We start from the raw sequence: 19012 nt of genomic DNA on the forward strand, positions 1-19012 counted from the left end.
TATTCATATGTCTTACCGTCTATAATTGATCATGTGGCTTACCGTCTATAATTGACTATAATTGAGAAATGCACATGTTTTTTGTTATGAAAAAATGGCAACTATAGCAACCCTGGTTGTTTAGCGTTGTTATAAGTCATATAGCGTCGTAGCTGTTGCACGGAACCGCTTCGTTCGGCGGGAAGGCGGATATGAAACCATACCTTTCTTGTAAAAACACTCGGCGTTGTTCACACAGTTCCCTACGACCTCGCTGTCACGTGACAAGACGCATGTCACGCTACTGTTTTTGCCAACCGTTGTCTCGCAGCCAAGGTAGGCGGTGTTGGCGGCACCGCTGTCTGACCAAGTACAGTTCTCCTGTGTAATTGACAGAGCAAGCTATTTGAGCAAATTGCCCTGGGCTCTCTTGAGGCATAAGTGGCAGGGGGGTCCATTTTAAAAGTGCATTGAGACCTCTGCCCGTTAGGGGTGATGCATGAAACGCCATTAATTTTTTCTAGTCGTTCGAAATTCAAAGCGAGAGCGCTCATTGTGAATGATTTAAGAGAGTATTAGGTTGGAAAATTGAAAACGCAATTGACTTGGTTGGCTTAATGAATACCGAGAGATTTTAGTAAGGCAATTTGGCGCCATCCTTCAAAGGCCAATAAATAACTCTGGATCGTATCATCACGTATTATTAAAATTGGTATTCTAATTTTACGAGACAGATTTACCGGCCACGTTTGATGCTGGTTTTTGTATGGGTTTCCCCGACAAAATGTGATCTTGAAATTCAGTAATCATACACATTAATAATTACAGAGGGATGTAAATAAATTATTCTTACGGCATCTAAAATGGCCTTCTGAGTCAGTACAAATGACGGGGACCATAAACAGCACTGATATTAAGGGTCTTGTTGGTTGTTGAGCCAAAGAGGATTTGTTGATACTTCAAAAAATATTTTCAAGTTGGACAAACGGCTAATGATACCCATAACGTGTTCTCTTCTGTCTGATACTGGTTAAAGCTTTACCACACAGCGCTTATTTAACACCAGAGCGGGTGTAATACCAAAGACCAAGGGTCTCACCTCCTCGTAGACGCCCAAGTCCCCTCCCACACACTCCGTGGTGCCCTTGTCGCACTCGAACCACTTCCCGCCCAGGGTGACGCTGCAGCTCTTGACCGACGTGGTCCGGATCAGCTGCTTGACAAGGTGACAGGGATAGCCGATCACCTCCATGCAGATCTGGGGAGTCCGCATCCCCCGCATGATCCCCTCCACACACCCACACAGGTCATCGCACGTCTGGTTGTGCCAGAGGGGACTGCGGCCATCCCAACGGCTGGACATCTGCAGAGAGGAGAAGAAAGTTGACACTTCGGGTTATGACAGTATTGGTATCAGTTTGAGGCCTCCAAGTGCTTGTTTCACTTGGTAGTGTGGACTTTCTATTCTTCTGAGGTTAAGAAAGCGTTGGTTTTAGTTTAGGGCCTCTAGTCACGAAAACAGGTCACGTTTCAATTGTCGCCAGATGTCCAAGTTGTTCCCCCCACACACACACACCCATACCTGTTTTACATACAAAGTGTGGACTTTCCTTTGTTCTCCTGTGGTTAAGGAAACTTGAAGCTGGATTTTTTATGGTGATTCCCTGGACCGTTCCTCTTCGTTTTGCACAGATAACCTTGACCCCAAAATGCCTCTGAAACTGTTTTTCAGAGAGGGTGAACACTGTGTGGACTTGTGCGAGTCCACACTACCCCATCGTACATCATGTGGACTTTTTTGTGCAGAGGTCCACACTATGTATGCCAGGCCTGCACCAAGCACACCAAGCGGTTAAGAAAACTCGAGTAATATGTTCATGTTTCTCCCATATGTTTCCTTCGAGCTGGATTTTGGTTATAATTTCCTGTACTGTTCCTCATCATTCTTTGCCACGGCTAACCTTGACCCCAAAATACCTCTGTAGCTGCTTCTTCAGAGGGGGTTAAACGCTGATTGTTGTCATGTGTGAGTGCTTACTACGTCCTCTAACCTTGTATTATGTGGACTTCTCTGGTACGAAGGTCCTCACTGTGTATGCCACACTTGTACTTGTGTTTCCTAGGTCCGTGCTTGTACCGTCCTGCTGTGCCAAACAATCGAGGAGAGGGCATTCTGTTTTCAACTGTCCCTTCAGGATAACACTTTCCATATTGTGCATGTAGGCTAAGTACACGCCCTCAACACCGAGGACAATATACTACCGAAGGCAGGGATACCTCCTTCGTTCCCTTTGTGCTACGTCCGTGCATGGTACATGTGTTGTAAAAGGAATGTGCGTTACACCGTCCATCCAATATATGAAACAGCGTTTTGGCATTGTCCCTGACTCGGAAGGGGACAGAAAGTTCCCCTTTCATCAGGTCGGGGACCAAACCACAAACTAGCGACGACGCCAGACCATGCATACGCCGCTCGTTTGTGCAACGATGACGTAATTTTTGAACTATTTTTAGATTACGGTTCGCAGATAACATCGATCTCTTTATCGGCCAGAAACTTCAAAACAAATTCCTCTGATCGATGAACTTTACAGGAAACAGGCTACCAAAGATCTAAATGAAACTTTCCTTTCATTTGGTATCTATTAAAGCAGATCAAGGAGATTTTTTGGTCAAATCTTGCACTGGAAGTGTCGAATTCGGTGGGCAGGTGAGTCCAACTCTGCCGATGAAAACGTTTACGCGAAAAAAATGAAACTTTGCCGAAGTTTACTTAATACATGAAAATGTTGCCATTATAAATCTCGATTGATTCATCGTGGCAGATTTTATGTTTACCGTGGCGATTTTCCAAAATAGTGATCGAAAACAATTTTGCCATAGACTCCAACGGTAACGGCAAAAGTGGCCGTGTTGGCTTCCAGCATTTCAAATCTCGTTATTTTCCCAAACTCGCCCGGGAAAAATACATCATTATCATGTGACCTGATGAAAATGACGTCATTGCCGCTTGAACTAGCAACGAAAGCTGGAACTAGGGACGTCGCTAGACTGTGGTTTGGTCCCCGAACTGTTCATATAGTAAATGCTATAATCGGATGACTATTGCAGCACCCGTAGCACCTGTCACACTCAAGAAAACGACAAACTACAGCTTCAGCCTTAGAGAACATCTATCTTAGAATGAAAACTGTACACCAAGACTCACATTTGCAAATCCATGTAGATTTCTGAGCAACAAAGCTTGATGAAACCAGGGGTTCGTAAAAAATCCGATCAGAAAGGACCCTTTAAAAAAATTCTGCCGCTTCCTGGTTGTTATTTTCATAATTTGAAGGAAGCAGTATAGGCACATGATACTCGCTCATTACAGTGTGAGCAAGGTGCGTAAAATTACACCGGACAGAAAACAGATCGTACGGCGTCTTTGAAAGTCGGATTCATCAGCCACCCCCGACCGTATTGTATTTCTGTCTGGGCCGTCGACGGGTTCAGAATTCAAGGATGCAACGGATTAAACGAACCCATGCGATACGTGTGCGGACGTCAACCTCTCCCGTCATGTTTTTCCTTGAGTTTTAGTAACCTAATTTCTACGCTTCTCTCATGATGATTATAGCTCTTATCATTCGGCAAAAAATGTGAATCGGGAAATTCCAACATTTTATGCGCTTCGCCCAGTTTAAGATAATATCTTGTATGATGAACCGAAGCACTCTCGGTGTTAGCGGACACATTCATAGCAAATTAAATTTTGCAAAGTCACGAGCAAGGCAAAACATTGCAGATGTACTTGCAATATTGTAAATTCTAAAGGGCGCCCTTTTCGCTTAGTGGCAAGTTTTCGGGTTGTTTTCGTAGGTATGCATGCACGACTTCCGCCATTCAAAGTTGACAAAAGATTTTATTCCAAACTTTTTGTACAAAATGTTCGAAGCACTGCATGGTGAGGAGAAGCAGTGATACATGCTTGTTGGCGCCACGAAGTGACATTCAGTGATACGTGAGGTGCGTCTTTCGCTGAAAACTTTAAAGAAACGCGTAATTTGGGGTTTGAACGAACTGTAACCAAGCACTGCGTGCGCGCACTCAGCCCATTTTCGTTTTCCCGAATCACAAGGTGAAACATTTCTTAATTGCTCAAGGTTAAAAGGCTCTCAGATGAATGAAAACGGCGCTAAATGTCGATAACGGGAAACTTTAACCATCAAATTCCGTGATTGTTTACTACATGTATTGGGTAATAAAGCACCTGCATGGCAATAGGTCGTGGGTTCGAGTCCCACCCGAGTCATAACCTTGTGAATTTTTTCGCAAGCTCCTGGACAAACTCTGAGCATCCAGTGTTATATACGTATATATGTGTCATTGCAAGGGCAAAAACCCGCTATTAAAATCAACATCTTCCCAACGCAAACAATACATCTTGTAAACTGGACAAAATCCGCTATTTATGTATAGACGACAGTGAAGTAATAACCTAATTGAGATGAATTCCAGGTCTTTTTGGACTAGCCAAAATTTGCTCCCTCTGAGACAGCCTTCCGTTGTGTGTGATCAAATCACTCGGGCTGCCCTTCGAACGACTTCAAGATTTTAATCTCCCTAATGGTTTGCCCATGGTGGTTTGCGTAATTATTTTCTGACGTTCCATTAGGAAGGCACCATAAGACAGCTAAAGTGCTTTTTAGTACAAATGAATATAAATCTCGTTATTCTTCTTTGGACTGTGTGCACTCTTAATTTCACTAAGATCGTAGGCCATAATGAATTAACTGAAAAACTGCAAATCAAAATTATGCTTGTCAGTTCCACAATACATGGCCAAATTTTAATGTCATTAATGATGTGTGAAAAATTATATTGAAACTGCAGGACATGGCGAAGGCCCCATTCATTTTGATAATTGGATTCTACATAGGCCTAATGAATATTGCTCACGTGTGATTCCTCTATACAAAAAAGCTGTCTTATGATGTATTTCGAAGGTAACTTATCAAAGACTGTGTGATGATGGCTAAAATATTAATCACGTAGATGGAACTCCTTCGCGTGAAGAAAATACCTCACTTCAGTGGAGTAATTAAGTCGACCAAATGCGACCCGTTGCTGTAATGAAACAGTTCTACATCAGGGCTGCAACGCGCTGTTAGAATTCAAAACAAGATTTTACATAATTTAAATTGAGTCTGGGGAGTTCTGACTTGCCGCGAATGTTTTTGAAAAGCCTTCCGTGTGTGCGATTCAAACAGCCACTTGGTTCTTCTTGCACAAACTAACTAAAGTAAATTCTTTATGGGCAGAGAGAGAAAAAAGCAATAAAGTGGGAAACTTGGGGCATCGGAAGCAAAAGCAAACTTTGTCGCAATAACTCCGCCGAAAGGGCAGGATTGCTAGGCGGGGATTCCTTCCCTATTGAATTTCCCGAGGGGGTAAGAAATCAGCAAGAAGGTGGAAGGTACGAACGTCAATATCCGGAGGCAAATAGAGCATAAAACTACTCACTTTAGGAAGAACACTGATAGGTAGGGTGCGCCACGGTTTTCTTTTAGAGACGTTAAAGTCTGTTCAAGACGTCTGGCAAGATGTATTCCGTGGGCAGGTTCTATTGTTTAAAAAGTGCAAGGAGGCTGGCTGGTCGGTATGCAGGAACAGGCAACGCTGGTGTCTGAATTGGTTTATTGTGTGTCGACCTTGTATAAACATATAAATAATGCTGGTTGTACGAACATTTTGTGGACTAAGCCCGGTCCACACAAGGTTTCTCTCTTTCTGGAAAACAGTTTTCGAGGCAGTTTGGGGTTTTGGATATCGTCGCAATAGGAATAGCTTATTGAAGAAACAGTTAAAATATCGGGCTTCAAAAGAATGTTCACGGTGCAAGGATGGTGGGTTACGTTCACCCAGTTCTCTCATTTACACAAAAACATAGGAATGCCCACACTTGGCTGGTATAATGTAAACTTGTGTGGGTTTACATTGTGTAAGCCTTTTGGAACATCTCTAAGTATTTTTGTTTAAAAATTGTGGCAGTCAAAGTTAGTGCTGCTTTCACAGATCGGGTACTATTTTATCAAACTGCGCACAGAGCTCGGATTATGATGCGCCCGATCTGTTAGCTTGCCGAAGCAACTGTGCTGGTTCACAGAGCCCACGAAGCAAGTCAAGCCAGCTGGACACCATTTCAGCTGTTATTATCTTTATTAACAAGTATCTGGTGTCATTTTGTGGCGGAAATTGCCTTGAGATGAAGACACATCGGCGGTCAGATGGTTTCCACCAGGACGCTGCCTGGGAGAAATTACCGGGCCGACCCGGGACAACGGATGCATCCCGGTACGAGAATTACTCGGAACTGTTTCCGGCTTTCAATATTATAGACAGCAACCACTTGGGATTTACACTGGGGAGAGTGCTGCGGCTAGCTTAGCGTCAACAACCAATTTTCGTAAAACGCAGATAATGAGCATCCCATTTTCCTTTTAGAATTAAAATACTGTTCTTTCCATATATAGTTGCAACTGAGCTTTCGTGCGTATACTCGATTTTTTATTATGAAACGCTCAAGTAATTTACCTAATAGCGAGGACAGCAACTCAGTGATCATTTTGAATCATTTCTTTAACGATAAGCACCAGCCTCTTTACCAGAAATATAGCATTTCCAATGACTGCCATGGAGGATCATCGAGATCAGCTGAATTCGGTAGTTATTGCTTACAATGATTTCCCTTGGCACTCTTAGTGACACAAAAATATTCGGATTCACGTTTAAAAAATACCGTCCTGCGGGTCTGTCGTAAATTTCACGGCGCCCATTTACGCCATTAGGCGTCCCACATATTGGGCATCGACTTCAAAGGCAGTCGGTCATAAAAGAAAATATGTCCCTGTGTACGAACAACCATTCACATTTTTGCCCCCGATACAGAGTGCGTTTTGAGCAAAATGTTGAGCTGTGAACGAACAGCGAGTGTGGTGTTGTCTCTCAGTTTGACAACTTTCAGGGTATTATTTTGACCGTTGCTTGGATGGAAAAATATCAGTTATTCAGACATTTGTCCATTTTAAGCTGAGATAAACGGATTCATCGGCTGCAAGCGAATAATCAACAAACAGTCCACAGAACAGTGACAGCTAACGAACTACGAGACCAAGACTCATTCATCTATTCTGGAAAATATAAACCCTTGGGTCTAAATTTCATATGACACTAGCACAGCGCTTGTCATCATTCGCAGAGCTGATACTAATGGCACAATATTGATATCGGCAGAAAATTACGGGACATTAAAGTGGGAATTATTTGCGTGGTAGGTCTTATGTTTCCTGGTCATGGTCACCGCATTTTGATTCTATATAGAAGCTGACTACGCAGAACATAACTTAAAGCGGGCATCACCTTCAGAAATATATAAGACCTTCATCAACCTTTCATTAATTCCCAGCAATGGAAGAGCGATTTTTGCACAACAAATTCAGAACAAATGAAATTGTGCTGAAGTGAAATCGCCTTAATGCTACATGTTAGAACGCAAAAAAGGAAAATCCTGTCAGGCTATGTCTGTTTGGTAAACTTAAGCCAACGTGATCCTGTCCATGAAAATGATATAGATGAACCCGAGCAAATTTACGCTTTGAGCTCGTTGAGGTTGCTGTCATGATACCAAGATTCAACCAAGAACTTAAAAGCCTTCAGGACGTCTTAACGGACCGTGGAGTCAATTTGCCTCCATGGCAACAGTGCGTGAAAACATTTCGGATTCTCCCGCCCAAATACAGGTAGAAAATCAGGTGTATGTGTGGGAGGGTCTGCACGGATTGCCAGCTGATAACCCTGGAGCGTCAGACCTTTTAGTTGCCCTGCGAGTGTCTGAGGCAATTTTACACAGGCCACTTTACAGAGCGCGGCTAGAACAAAGGTGCCGGAAAAAAATTAATGCGCCAACGCTTTCCGGCCACCGTTGGAACGAATGAAGAATTGGAGTGTCACATCGTTGCGGCTCTCCGAGAGACGAAATTGGCGAAGGAAAGAAGAAAAAGCTACGCGAGGTGTTGGAGAAAAAAGAAATAGAACAGAAATGGATTCGTGGAACTGCACATTCAGTCTCAATCTGCGTCGCCGCAAGCAATGTTGCGTTAGTCTGCGCGTTTTACATCAATTAAATTACAGGACTGAAAACAAAACGGGAATGAGCCTTATTCACAAGTCAGCAATACTGAATTGAAAGCGAGGTTAACTTTTTCTGTCGTTAGGAACCCGAGAATATAACAGAACTACTGCAAATAAAACTTTATCAAAAATTGATGTCATCTATGTTGATATGAAAGTAGAATATGAAATTTGTGATAATTTGTATCAATTTTTTAAAGCCAAATTTGAGGGAAAATGAAAGTGAGTTTACTCTGAAAGAACGCACATGGATGCCACCATGTTGCATGCAACAACCAGCAAATACCGGTTGTACGTTCCCGGCGTTTGAGCGGCCGACTAACGAACAACAAATCGAGCGTTTCGTGAACATAGGGGAACAAGCCTCCCGAGCTCAGCCTATGTATTTATAATGATCCACCCTGAAATGAAGTGCACCCCCACCGGCGAAAGAAAGACAGCCTGGTACTAACGACAAGAATATAATATTAAATCAGTGCTCTGAAATATGTGATTGCCGAGCTTTCGGTAACTGAGTACCTTCTTCAAGCCTGGTACTAAGTTTTCCAATCGGGTTCTTGCACGCGTTCGGCGTGTACGCTAAAACCACACATTCGTCAATTGTGCCTATGCAGTGAGTTGGTTCATACCAACTCAACTCGTATCCCTCTCGCTTAGTACCACTCATTTTGTCCTTTTTTCCCCAGTTTACTAACATATGCAGCCCCAATCCTCAACAAAATAGGTGACCATAAACAAAATACGCCGGACTGGAGTATCAGTTTGGATTCAAGAGGTGGTACTGTCACCTAAAACGGCACTTTGTACGAAAATTCTCAGAGTTTCGACCCCTATTTTGTCGTATTTTTGGGGTGGAATAACGTCACGCACTGTCTGTTCTGCTACTGCCTGTGTCTTGACGTTTTGCGTGGCGTCGGCGTTGCAAACCAGCCTTTAGAATTAAAAGCCGTTAACGATGCACCGGAGGGAGAGTGTGTCATGCAGTGTACCCTGATCCCCCACACTGGGCAAGAAAAGGCACAGACGCTTCGTTGTCAATCTCACTTAATACCGGTACCCGCTTCCCAGGTGGATTGTCAGAACTGAAGAGCATGGTCAATAACACAAGCCATTTATTTTCCATCTGAAGTGGATTGGTCTGTTTGTTTCTGGCTAGTTCATGATACCAGTCCTTTGCTTCGATTTCTTTTGTCCAAGTGTAATAATGTAGCAGTTTGGGTTTTTAATTTGGGGTAATATTTTAGTATAGTGTTCAATATAAAAATGCTGCATTTTTACTGCCGCTTGAGTAGTAAATATCCTACTGAACATAAGTCCTAATCGAAACAAACGCCGCCCTATTTTGACAGCTTTTCCTGTAAACAGGATATATGTATCAATGTGTACACGGTATTTGTTTATTTATTTACCACATATTTTTATCTGAAGTCAGGAAGAGATGTAATTTTTTGATCCAGCGCTAGCTACGGTAACAGATTGAGAAAGCTGGGAGTTGGACAGAAATTGAATTTTTAGAATTCTCTGATGGACATTGCATCAAAGTCTGAGAACGATTAATACTTGATGTTCAACCCTGCCCATTGTAATATCCAGTCGCCTTCGTGGATTAAGACCCATGAAACATTGCCACCAGTGGAGTACACGACCGAATTATCAACGGATACTTCACCGCCTCCTGTGATCTAAAAGTTCCTGGTAGTTCTGAAGAGCAATTTTCGCTGTAAAAACGGCGTGCCGGCAAATAAATAACCTGGAAATGGCAGAAAAGCCTTTTCCAAACGAAGAAGTAATTACATACTAAACATAAACAGAATGGCTTTTCTTTGGGCTTTGCTCTTTTAAATAAAAAAAGATGCGGGTTTATACAGAACTCTTTGACAATGGTGAATGTTGCTTCACCAAACAACACCTGACATCCTAACGCGTATTTAATCACGCCACCAATTTGTTCTAGTACATGGTTTCCAGTTCGCTTGTCTTTTTGTGTTTTGTGGAACAGATTTATGCAACATCTCCTGTTTTTCCGAAATAGAGGTAAGAGTAATGATGGAAGAGAAAGGGAGCTCAGAGTCCACTAACATCTGGGCTGCAGGCCAGCAGGCTGTGTCCGCAAGTATCCGCCTCGAGCAGACGTACCCCTCATCGGTTGAAAAGAGTCGCGTTGGTCGGGGGTGTTCAATTTGTTGGCAGCGATACGACCCTGACGCGTGCATTTCCTAGTCGTTTGTGAACCAGCGAAGTTTATTTCCAACCAAAGGGCCTCCGTAGTTTAAAAAAAATAGCGCCCTCTTTGGTTAAGCTTGGAACCCATTGGCTGAGCCCCGCAGTATTAAGTGAACGTCAATGGGAAATGGACGCACCGAGCAGCTGTCTATGTTACTGCCTTACAAGTCATGGAATGTCTTTGCCATCACCGTAGCAATTATCATAATTGACGTCATCGCCATATCGGTCATAGGCCTAGGTGTTATTATCGTCTCTAGTGTCATCACTACCAAACGTCGCTGCCATCGTTGCTGTAAGTGCCATCGTCATAATTCCCGAAACGTTTCACAAAAATCACTAATACGCATCCGATATCTGTGATACAGCAGAATATCGTGCTATCAACAGTCAATTGCCTTCCCTAACGCACACCAAATGACAGTGGTCCCATCAAGAAGTCGCAGCTCGGTCAAGCATGCACAAACTCATCAGACAGCAGGGTATTTCTTTGAGTTAATCTTCCAGAAAGCCAAAAGACTGTGTCACCAGCTCTGTGTGTGGCAACGTATCACCTTTCCAATTAACCAACATGAAGATGGTGATCATACACATTTTCCCCTGAACTAGCGAAATGGATCACTGTTTTAGTTGGGTATCTGTCATATTTTCCCAGACTCTGCAGAGAAACACCACCTTTCGATAGATGGAGAAAAACCACAAACTTTGGAGCACGAGTGAAACTACGCGTACGTTGGACACTTCTTTTGGGTTTAAGTAAAACACAACAGACACTGGCAAATTATCATTATTTATCAACCAATCCACTCTGCCAAATGAAAGCGTATTCTTCCCGAGTGCCTTTACCGCTGTCATTGCCAATGACAAATTCTAAAATCATCACCAATACTCTCCATCGTTACGATCATCACACAGTACCGATTTCGAAGGAATAGAGACAGGCCCTTGAAACCGTTTCCAACTTCAAATTATCTCGAAAACTACGGCAGCTGCAGACTTTTTGCTTCTCGTAGACCGCAGTTCTTGCATAAAGCTGTCCATAATAAGCCTTTTTTGAGTTAAACTCGAATAAAATTTCTATATTTACGTGAACATAACAATTTGAATTCTCCTTACTTAAGACACTTTTGCTGTACCTCGTGATCCGGAGCAAGTTTGCCTAGTTACATAAGAGACGCCTTGCACCAAAACGCTGTTTCAGTAGATAAGAAGGGTGAAACGAAACCAGTCCATTCCAGAGATGGCAGTGGCTATGCCAAAGCTTGCTCCCTAATCACGAGGTATAGTAACGGAGTCTTTAGTCTGAGGAATTCGAATTGTTATGTTTATCTGAAATCAAGTAACTCAGTGCGCCAGATTGTATTCAAATTTAACTCGCAGAAAGCTTCTTAAACATATTTTCATCTTCGTAGTTCTGTCTAACCTCAATCTTAGCGCATCAGTGCAGAGCTGATTGGGACCTATGATATGGGCTTATGATATCGACAACCTGTTTTGCCAAATTTCATAAATATTACAAAGCCGAAGATTGCCACTGCGAAAACGAGCCGACAAGTCTGTTGCTGTTAAAGCATGCAAAATTAGATTATCATATGGCAATTTTTGAAAAAACAACTAAAGATAATAGGAAAATAAACAATATGATTGCTGCACTCTGGGAAGTAATGGCGAAACAGAAATGCAATTTCATTCACGTACACGTAAAATCGATTTGATCCGTAACTGCCCACTTATGCAGTCTGATATTTGTGCAGCTGTTCAGATGTCCAGTGTCACATGCCATTTGAACCTGCATGAAATCCACGGTCTGTCGGACATTCACACTGTAATATCTACGCGTTCTGTTTGTTTTTTGTCGTGAGACATGCGCAGCGACGATTTTTTTCAGGGGTTGCGGATTTCACACCACACTGGCACATGGTGAATGAATCGATAACTGTCGGTAAGGCCATACACAGAGCTCTTTCACGAGACAGTTTTGCTGAATTTGGACTTGCTGACCGGATTGTTGATTAATACCATTTGCTGCATGCATATAGTTTAAACTTGGGCAAGTTCATTCAAGCGAGTAGTGGATAAGTGGTGGCTGATTCGCAGCGCATTTTGCGCAGATAATTTGATAACCAGCGATATCGCTGCCCAAAGTTGGTAGCTTTCGGAAAATCCCCGTGATTATAGTCCGTTCGTTGTTAACTTGTGTTTTTGACAAAGATGCGTCCAATTGTGGTACACCACGCAAGTCGTTCATTATCGACTTTGCTTGTTTCAGGCTGATGCACACTGGGGCGGTGCAAGTTGCTGATTTTTAAAATAGTTTTTCAACACCAAGTGAAAAAAATTGTGATCTGTTTCCACGAATTCTTGACAAAGTAGCACAGAACAGCAATGTTTACAAATAAAATGCGATTTATTGGTCTAAAACCCCTTCTTGTGAGATTTATAGGGAGAGAAATAATACAAATTATATATCATTGGAGGACCAATTTAACTGAGAATTCAAAAATACCCAAACAAAATCCAATTTTTAGCTTTTTTTCTCTGGATTGCGTGGGAACAGGCGACAATTATGCCCTCAAGTATGGGTAAACAGAAAACACATGTTTCTATTATATGAGTGAGATCCATAGAGATAAAAGCGTCTGCCACTTTCAATTTGCACATTAAATATTGACGACAAATACTCAACCGGCAAATTGATATTGTAACAGAGGCCCGAACAGTGGTGATGTTGACTGCTTCGACTTGACTAATAAACTTCAGCTTTTCGGATTTTTATGCGGCAGTAATGTTGCTCATCACCCCGCATGCTTTGGCTAAATTTGATGGGCGAAATGAAGCAAGGCCGGGGTCTCGCGCGGAGTGAACCCGGGAGGTGAATCGCGCCCGAAGGTGCTGAGCCGACAGGCGGCTGGTTTAACAGCGGAATGAAGCTCACCATGTGGCCGCGTTCAAAGCCAAGTTGAGTAGAAATGACATCAGGTTTCCGTGACTGAGTGTGTTTAGTGTGGACCCGCCTGGTTGCACGTTAATATGTAGAAAAGCGTGACAAGAGTCGGTTGTTTGATACAACAATCAAAAGAGTTATGTGAAGATGTATATGCAGAGTATATATTAAAGGAAACAATGCAAGAGCATCAGACAAACATGGGCGCTAATAAGAGGGGAAAAATTAACTGGCACGCGATGGATTAGGTGATAATTTCTGAGTAAAATTGCTGAGTAAAATTGACCAATTTGCTAACCAACAGGCTTAATAATGACTGGCCGAAAAGCGGGGTAAAAATGATCATATGAACGTCTTAGCTTGTGACTGCGCACATCAAAGAAGTACATGTATAACGTAATGTGCTGCATCTCGCTCACGCAATTCCATTGTCGGCACTTTTCTCACTTATTGTAACAGTATGTTCTCTGCCTGCCTGTGCATGCGCCTGCAGGCTGTCAAGGTATAGTCCGATTGCAAAGCTTAGTCAAATGAAACAGAAATGGGCTGCAAGCTTCCAGTGATCCGGAATGATGTCGGATTTGGGTAGAGTTTTGGTTCGACTCAAGCTTAAAAAATCATAAACACAGAGTGGCCATGCAGTAATGTTTTCTGATGGCGATACTTTTTGCCGACCAGAGCACCAAGTTGACGTGCCGCAGCATTGGGTTCGCTCCCGTTTGGGGTGACATCACGATTCTATCCCCGCTGTTTCGAAAAGAATATTATACCTGTCACAATACAGTACACAGTTAAAACTTCAGGTGTCCCTTAAATGCTAACCGTGGACACGTGCAGGAATTATTGCTTTTGTCTAGTTCCTGATCGTGGATCAAGCTACCCACACATTTTAATGGCATGTCACGAGCCCCTCTGCGTCGTGCCCAATTAAGAAATGCATGCGCGTGTGGTCTTGCGCTCTAAACGGTTACCTGTCACTCACCAATGTCCCAGGTCCTGTTTTTAAGTGACACTGTTTAGACAAACGGCGTGTTTATATTATAATTTCTTGCTGTCATTTCTATCAAAGTTTAAAGCTTGATCAACGACTACATGTACTTCCTGTGTGGTAATCATAAAGTGCGTATGTTAAATATCACCTTTCTGTTGACGTCAACCAACCGGTGCCGGCACTGTATTCCTTATGGACGTACCAATGGCAGTGCTGTGCGAATACACCGAGCTTCATCGCAAGTCCTTAATGCTGTGTTCAAACAAACTGTGCTGAGAGGTCATTCGTAGACTAAACGCGCGTTGGTATAAGTTTCAGGTTGTAACGGCAACAATATGTTATAGGCTTGAGCCCCTGTGAGTCTCGGACCTACACTTCAGTCTGGTCTCAGCAGCGACTTGACCGTGGACTCCAGCATATCCGCTAGGGGTCTTGATTTCTGATTTGCAGGGTGGAATCGTATATGCAAGATATCGTTCTTTCTAAAAAAAAAAAAAAGGACTTCAGAAAGCAAAACTCGATCACTCTCTTGGGTCTGTTCTGTTAGATTCTGAATCCACGTTCGAGTGACTTTATTGCCAGGAACTGGGGCTGGTCTTGACTGCAAGACTGGCAGGCGCAATGGCTGTAGGTTCGACGGGTTCGGATGAGGTGTAAAGACTGCTTTGTGGATGCAACCTTAGGTGTTGATAGGTGGGAGGATGGTGGGATGAAGGACAGCTGTACAACATTTCCCCTGGAGTTTCTTCACGACCTTGTTGGGCTGATGCAGGCGGAGTTGGTATAACAAGCTTTGTGTCAAAATGACACCCCCAAAACCGCTGCAACAAGGCCCCCTCGGTCGTTATGTAAACCTCTTTCCGATAATGTACGATCATACCGCGCCTGGCTTGGACTCTGGGGAATTGCCACTGTCGCACGTTCCAGCGCTTCCAAAGCCCCAGCAAAGGGTTCAAAGACGTTATCCATTTATGGGGACATTTTTCATGCCAAGCAATCACCTAACGGCTGGCATTTTATTTGATGAGAACGTCTGCGCATGCATGTAATAAATATGCGGTTTTACGACCCTAGAGTTGTAAAGAACAAAAAAGGCATTGAATTCTGTCAAAATGTTAATCTCTTAACGTACGGGACGGACATAATATGGAGCTACATTTTATGTGCCTATTGTCATCCTCGCTAGAAAATTTCATACATTAATTTTGATTAAATTCAGGGTACCAAAAGGTCTTAGATCCACTTGAAAAGTTGGTTTACCTGTCGCGTCATTTAGCACTGAGAGTTATAGTGTAGGCCTATAGGTCTATTTCTTTCTTTTCTTTTTTGGGGCAAAACAATTTATCACACTACTTCAGAAAGTCTCCAGACGTAAACGTCGTTCTGTACGTGAAATATAATAGGAACAAAGGATTGACCGCAATTAAGTCTTTAAATAAAGGAATCACAACATTAAAATTAATAATACAAAAAAGTACGCAAATGCAAAAACTCAACCAATCAAAGATGCAAAATCGAAATTGCAGTCATATTGTGTATGCTGTAGATTATGGGGTATTGTGAGCCATAGGCACACTGCCAGAATAGAGCCTGAAAGTAAAAGGTCACGCAGCGAGCTTCCGGAACCCTCGCGCGGTCCTCCTATGGGGAGTTAACGTTGGGTCATGTTCGATAAATTTTGGAAGAGTAATTTCTAACTGAAACTGTTCTTCATGTATTTTAGGTTTTTGTGTTTTAGATTTTTGGCAGTGGTGGTCAGTTTTGGGCAGGAAAATTCTCTTTTAGGTCAGGAGATTTTCAGTTTCTATAAATTGATATACCAGCAAATATTTTCCGAAGCCCTTTTTCTCAGTTAGATTTTTTAAGAAGTAACTGAACGAAAAAATATTACAAATTTTTAAATCTTTGCACGTTATTTTTCCTATCCAAGGGTTCCGGAAGCGCGCCATCAGGGGTCAAATTTCGGCTCTACAGTTTGTCCCAGAAAAAAAACAAACCCTGAGGAAAGGGGTTAATATGCCCAAACCAAAAGATATGATTATAAATGTATAAGGATCTCCGAAAAGTAAAGGTAGTATTCTTTCTAATGATGCCTTGATGGTATCCCTCCTGTCATGCATGACTGAACACCATTTTCTTGAAAATGGGGCATCCGAACTCAGTTGTAACACTTTGGATAAACCAGTGAATGAGGTATCTTTAGAAAGCTTCTACTTTTCGGAGATCCTCATACATTATAATCATATCTCATGGGTTGGGCATATTACCCCTTACCTCAGGGTTTGATTTTTTCTGGGACACCCTGTGTAGCGTTAAGGTCTACAGTAGTCACACTGTCAGTGGCGTAACCGGATGGGGGCATGGGACCCCACCCCCGTTCAGATATTGGAGAAGGAAAAACTCTGCTGACGGTCAGTGTTTTGTCCGTGACCGCACCCGCTGAGTGCCCCCTCCAGAAAATGAGCGGCTCCCGCCTACCTGCAAAGCCAGTTATACCAGTCTATACGGTAGTGTTATGTAGCAAACACAAACGGAGCAACCACGCACATACGATTTTTAGCATATTTGGAATTATTGTAAAGGGCATTCAATGCACGACGTCACCACCATCCTTCTACGATGAGGATACGCACAAGTTTTTTAAATAGCCGTCCTGTGCGGTTTTTAAACTTGATGTTATTCTGCTGATTGCCTTTTGTTGGATTATTTCGTCCAACCATTATAACTTTAATTTTTTTCTGTTCCCTTCTTTGATTTCGAAGGGCTTTTTTTTACTGTATTCCCTGCAGAGGCAGGCTGTCAAAGCGTGGACAACAGCTTAGACATTTAACTTCAAAGAAGACTTTGAAAAGACCACGTGAAAGACCGTAGTTTTTATGCGGCTGTAGCGTCTCTGAAGACTGCTACACCTGGAAAATTTGGCTGCAATACTTTCCACAATTCACATCTCTTTACAATTCCTCCGTTGCTATTGCTAATCCGCCTTGGATTTGTGAACTGGGTCAAGCTGACGTGTGCAGCGGCCATTTCCCGATATGTACTTGGTCAGGCACGACGAATGTCATTGGTACTACTGAATCAGCGTCGTAGAATGTTCGCGTGTGTATTCATCACGTGTCCACTGGTATTTCGCTTAATGCACAAAACAGCAAGCAGTTGCTCTTATAAGGAAACTGTCCTACAGCACACTTTTGACTGCTATGCATAATTGGCATAGACATTTTCAACAACATACCATGCCAACTTATCATGCGCCATCCTTTTTGGCGCTGACACTTTTGGCAAGAAGCAGATGGGAAAGTACTTCGTACTAATTTACGGGGAATGAAGTTAGCCACACTTGCTCATGGGGGGAAATTATTTCCACCCTCTTCGCTAGTCAGATCAGCGTGACGGAAGATGGGATCGATGGGCGTAGAGTACATGGACACGCGTGAAAGAATTATATACCAAGTGGCGCCACAAGTTTTTAAGCAGCGTTGTTATTACAACATTTGCCAACGATTTAGCGGGCTGTATGTCGTTATCGGTTGATGCTCAGCGTTTATGGGTGGTCTACTTCAGCACGCAAGAGATGGACACGGTCTCCCGCAACGGTCATTCAAAGAGATCTGTATCCCCGATTAGACTTGGAGCTTTGATAAAATTCAAATTCTGCAGCCAGCTTTACGGGGGAAAGTATCAATAAGTGTTGCCTTTGGAAATCTGTGCCAAAAAGGGATCCAAGCGCTGCGAGACATTTTGTACGAGGGTTGTTACAATATAGAATAGAAAAATCTAATTTTTGATAATTTGTGTGTGAATACCAGTGGGAAGAGGCAGCAACATTCCTTACCCGCAGGAAAGCCTGTTGTTGCATTCAAATTGAACATTGATTCAAAGTAGCCTTTCTGCTACACCGAGTATAATTGTTGAAAAGGTTTCCAGGCAATCTGCCGTACGTCAAGTCCGTAGCCATCAGTTGTCTCCAAAATACTGTCTGAATTGGGTCTGAAATGAGTTTGTGACGATCTGTCGCGAGGGCGATTATAAAGGCGCTAAAAATTCATGTCTGGCGGTGTGCAGGCATGCATTTTGTTAGAATGATTGTCACCATTGTACCCCATTTCTCTGAAATAAATCTCTCAGTCCTTTCGAAAAGTTGTACCCGAAAAAACAAAATCACCGTAGGCAAGCGTTAACTCGTGCATCTTTGAGAACTGGATTGAGCTAAAACCATAGATATGGCCGCTCTCTTGATTTGAGACACTTTTTCTGGTGGTTCCCTTGCACATTGCGTGCATCAATGAAAGCACACAACGAACTACAGGAACCATCGACTAAAAACGATGCTATTACAAATAAGGCCGGTTCATACTTCGCGCAAAAGCTAACACGACTTTGTGACGCCCAGTTTATTTCCTGAAAATCCACACCAACTGCAACGGCACAGAGGCGAGATCAAAATGTTCGCATTGTGAATTCGCAAAAGTTGAACACATTTCAACGCGAGCGAAATTTCGCTGCAAATTTTGTGTGACGTCAAATTCGCTTCTCTGTCGCATTCGCCTGCAATGTGAACGCTGCATAGCTTGTAAGGCCAGTTCATACTTCGCGAAAAGCGAACACACGACTTTGTGACGCCCGGTTTATTTCCTGAAAATCTACACCAACTGCAACGGCTTCAAAGAGAACACAAACAGGAATTTACGAGGGCAGATCAA

General features: G+C 42.8%; 1 protein-coding gene across 9 annotated transcripts in view; it reads right to left on the reverse strand.

The window, feature by feature from the left end:
• LOC110980800 (adhesion G protein-coupled receptor L2-like) overlaps positions 1-19012 on the reverse strand; it is a 56266-nt gene that overhangs the window by 28185 nt on the left and 9069 nt on the right. For 7 of the 9 annotated variants that reach the window (XM_022237782.2, XM_022237780.2, XM_022237781.2 and 4 more), the window contains exons 2-3: positions 1079-1342; positions 204-360 (exon numbers count right to left, since the gene is read on the reverse strand). In XM_022237782.2, the coding sequence (XP_022093474.2) occupies positions 204-360; positions 1079-1342 (421 nt within the window). Of the gene's footprint in view, positions 1-203; positions 361-1078; positions 1343-2030; positions 2124-19012 lie in introns of all 9 variants that reach the window. The other 2 variants (XM_022237787.2, XM_022237785.2) reach the window with 2 other exon arrangements.

The sequence above is a fragment of the Acanthaster planci genome, linkage group LG14 (assembly GCF_054643075.1).
Source record: "Acanthaster planci isolate LZ-2023a linkage group LG14, COTS_SCS, whole genome shotgun sequence".
Lineage (NCBI taxonomy): Eukaryota > Metazoa > Echinodermata > Asteroidea > Valvatida > Acanthasteridae > Acanthaster > Acanthaster planci.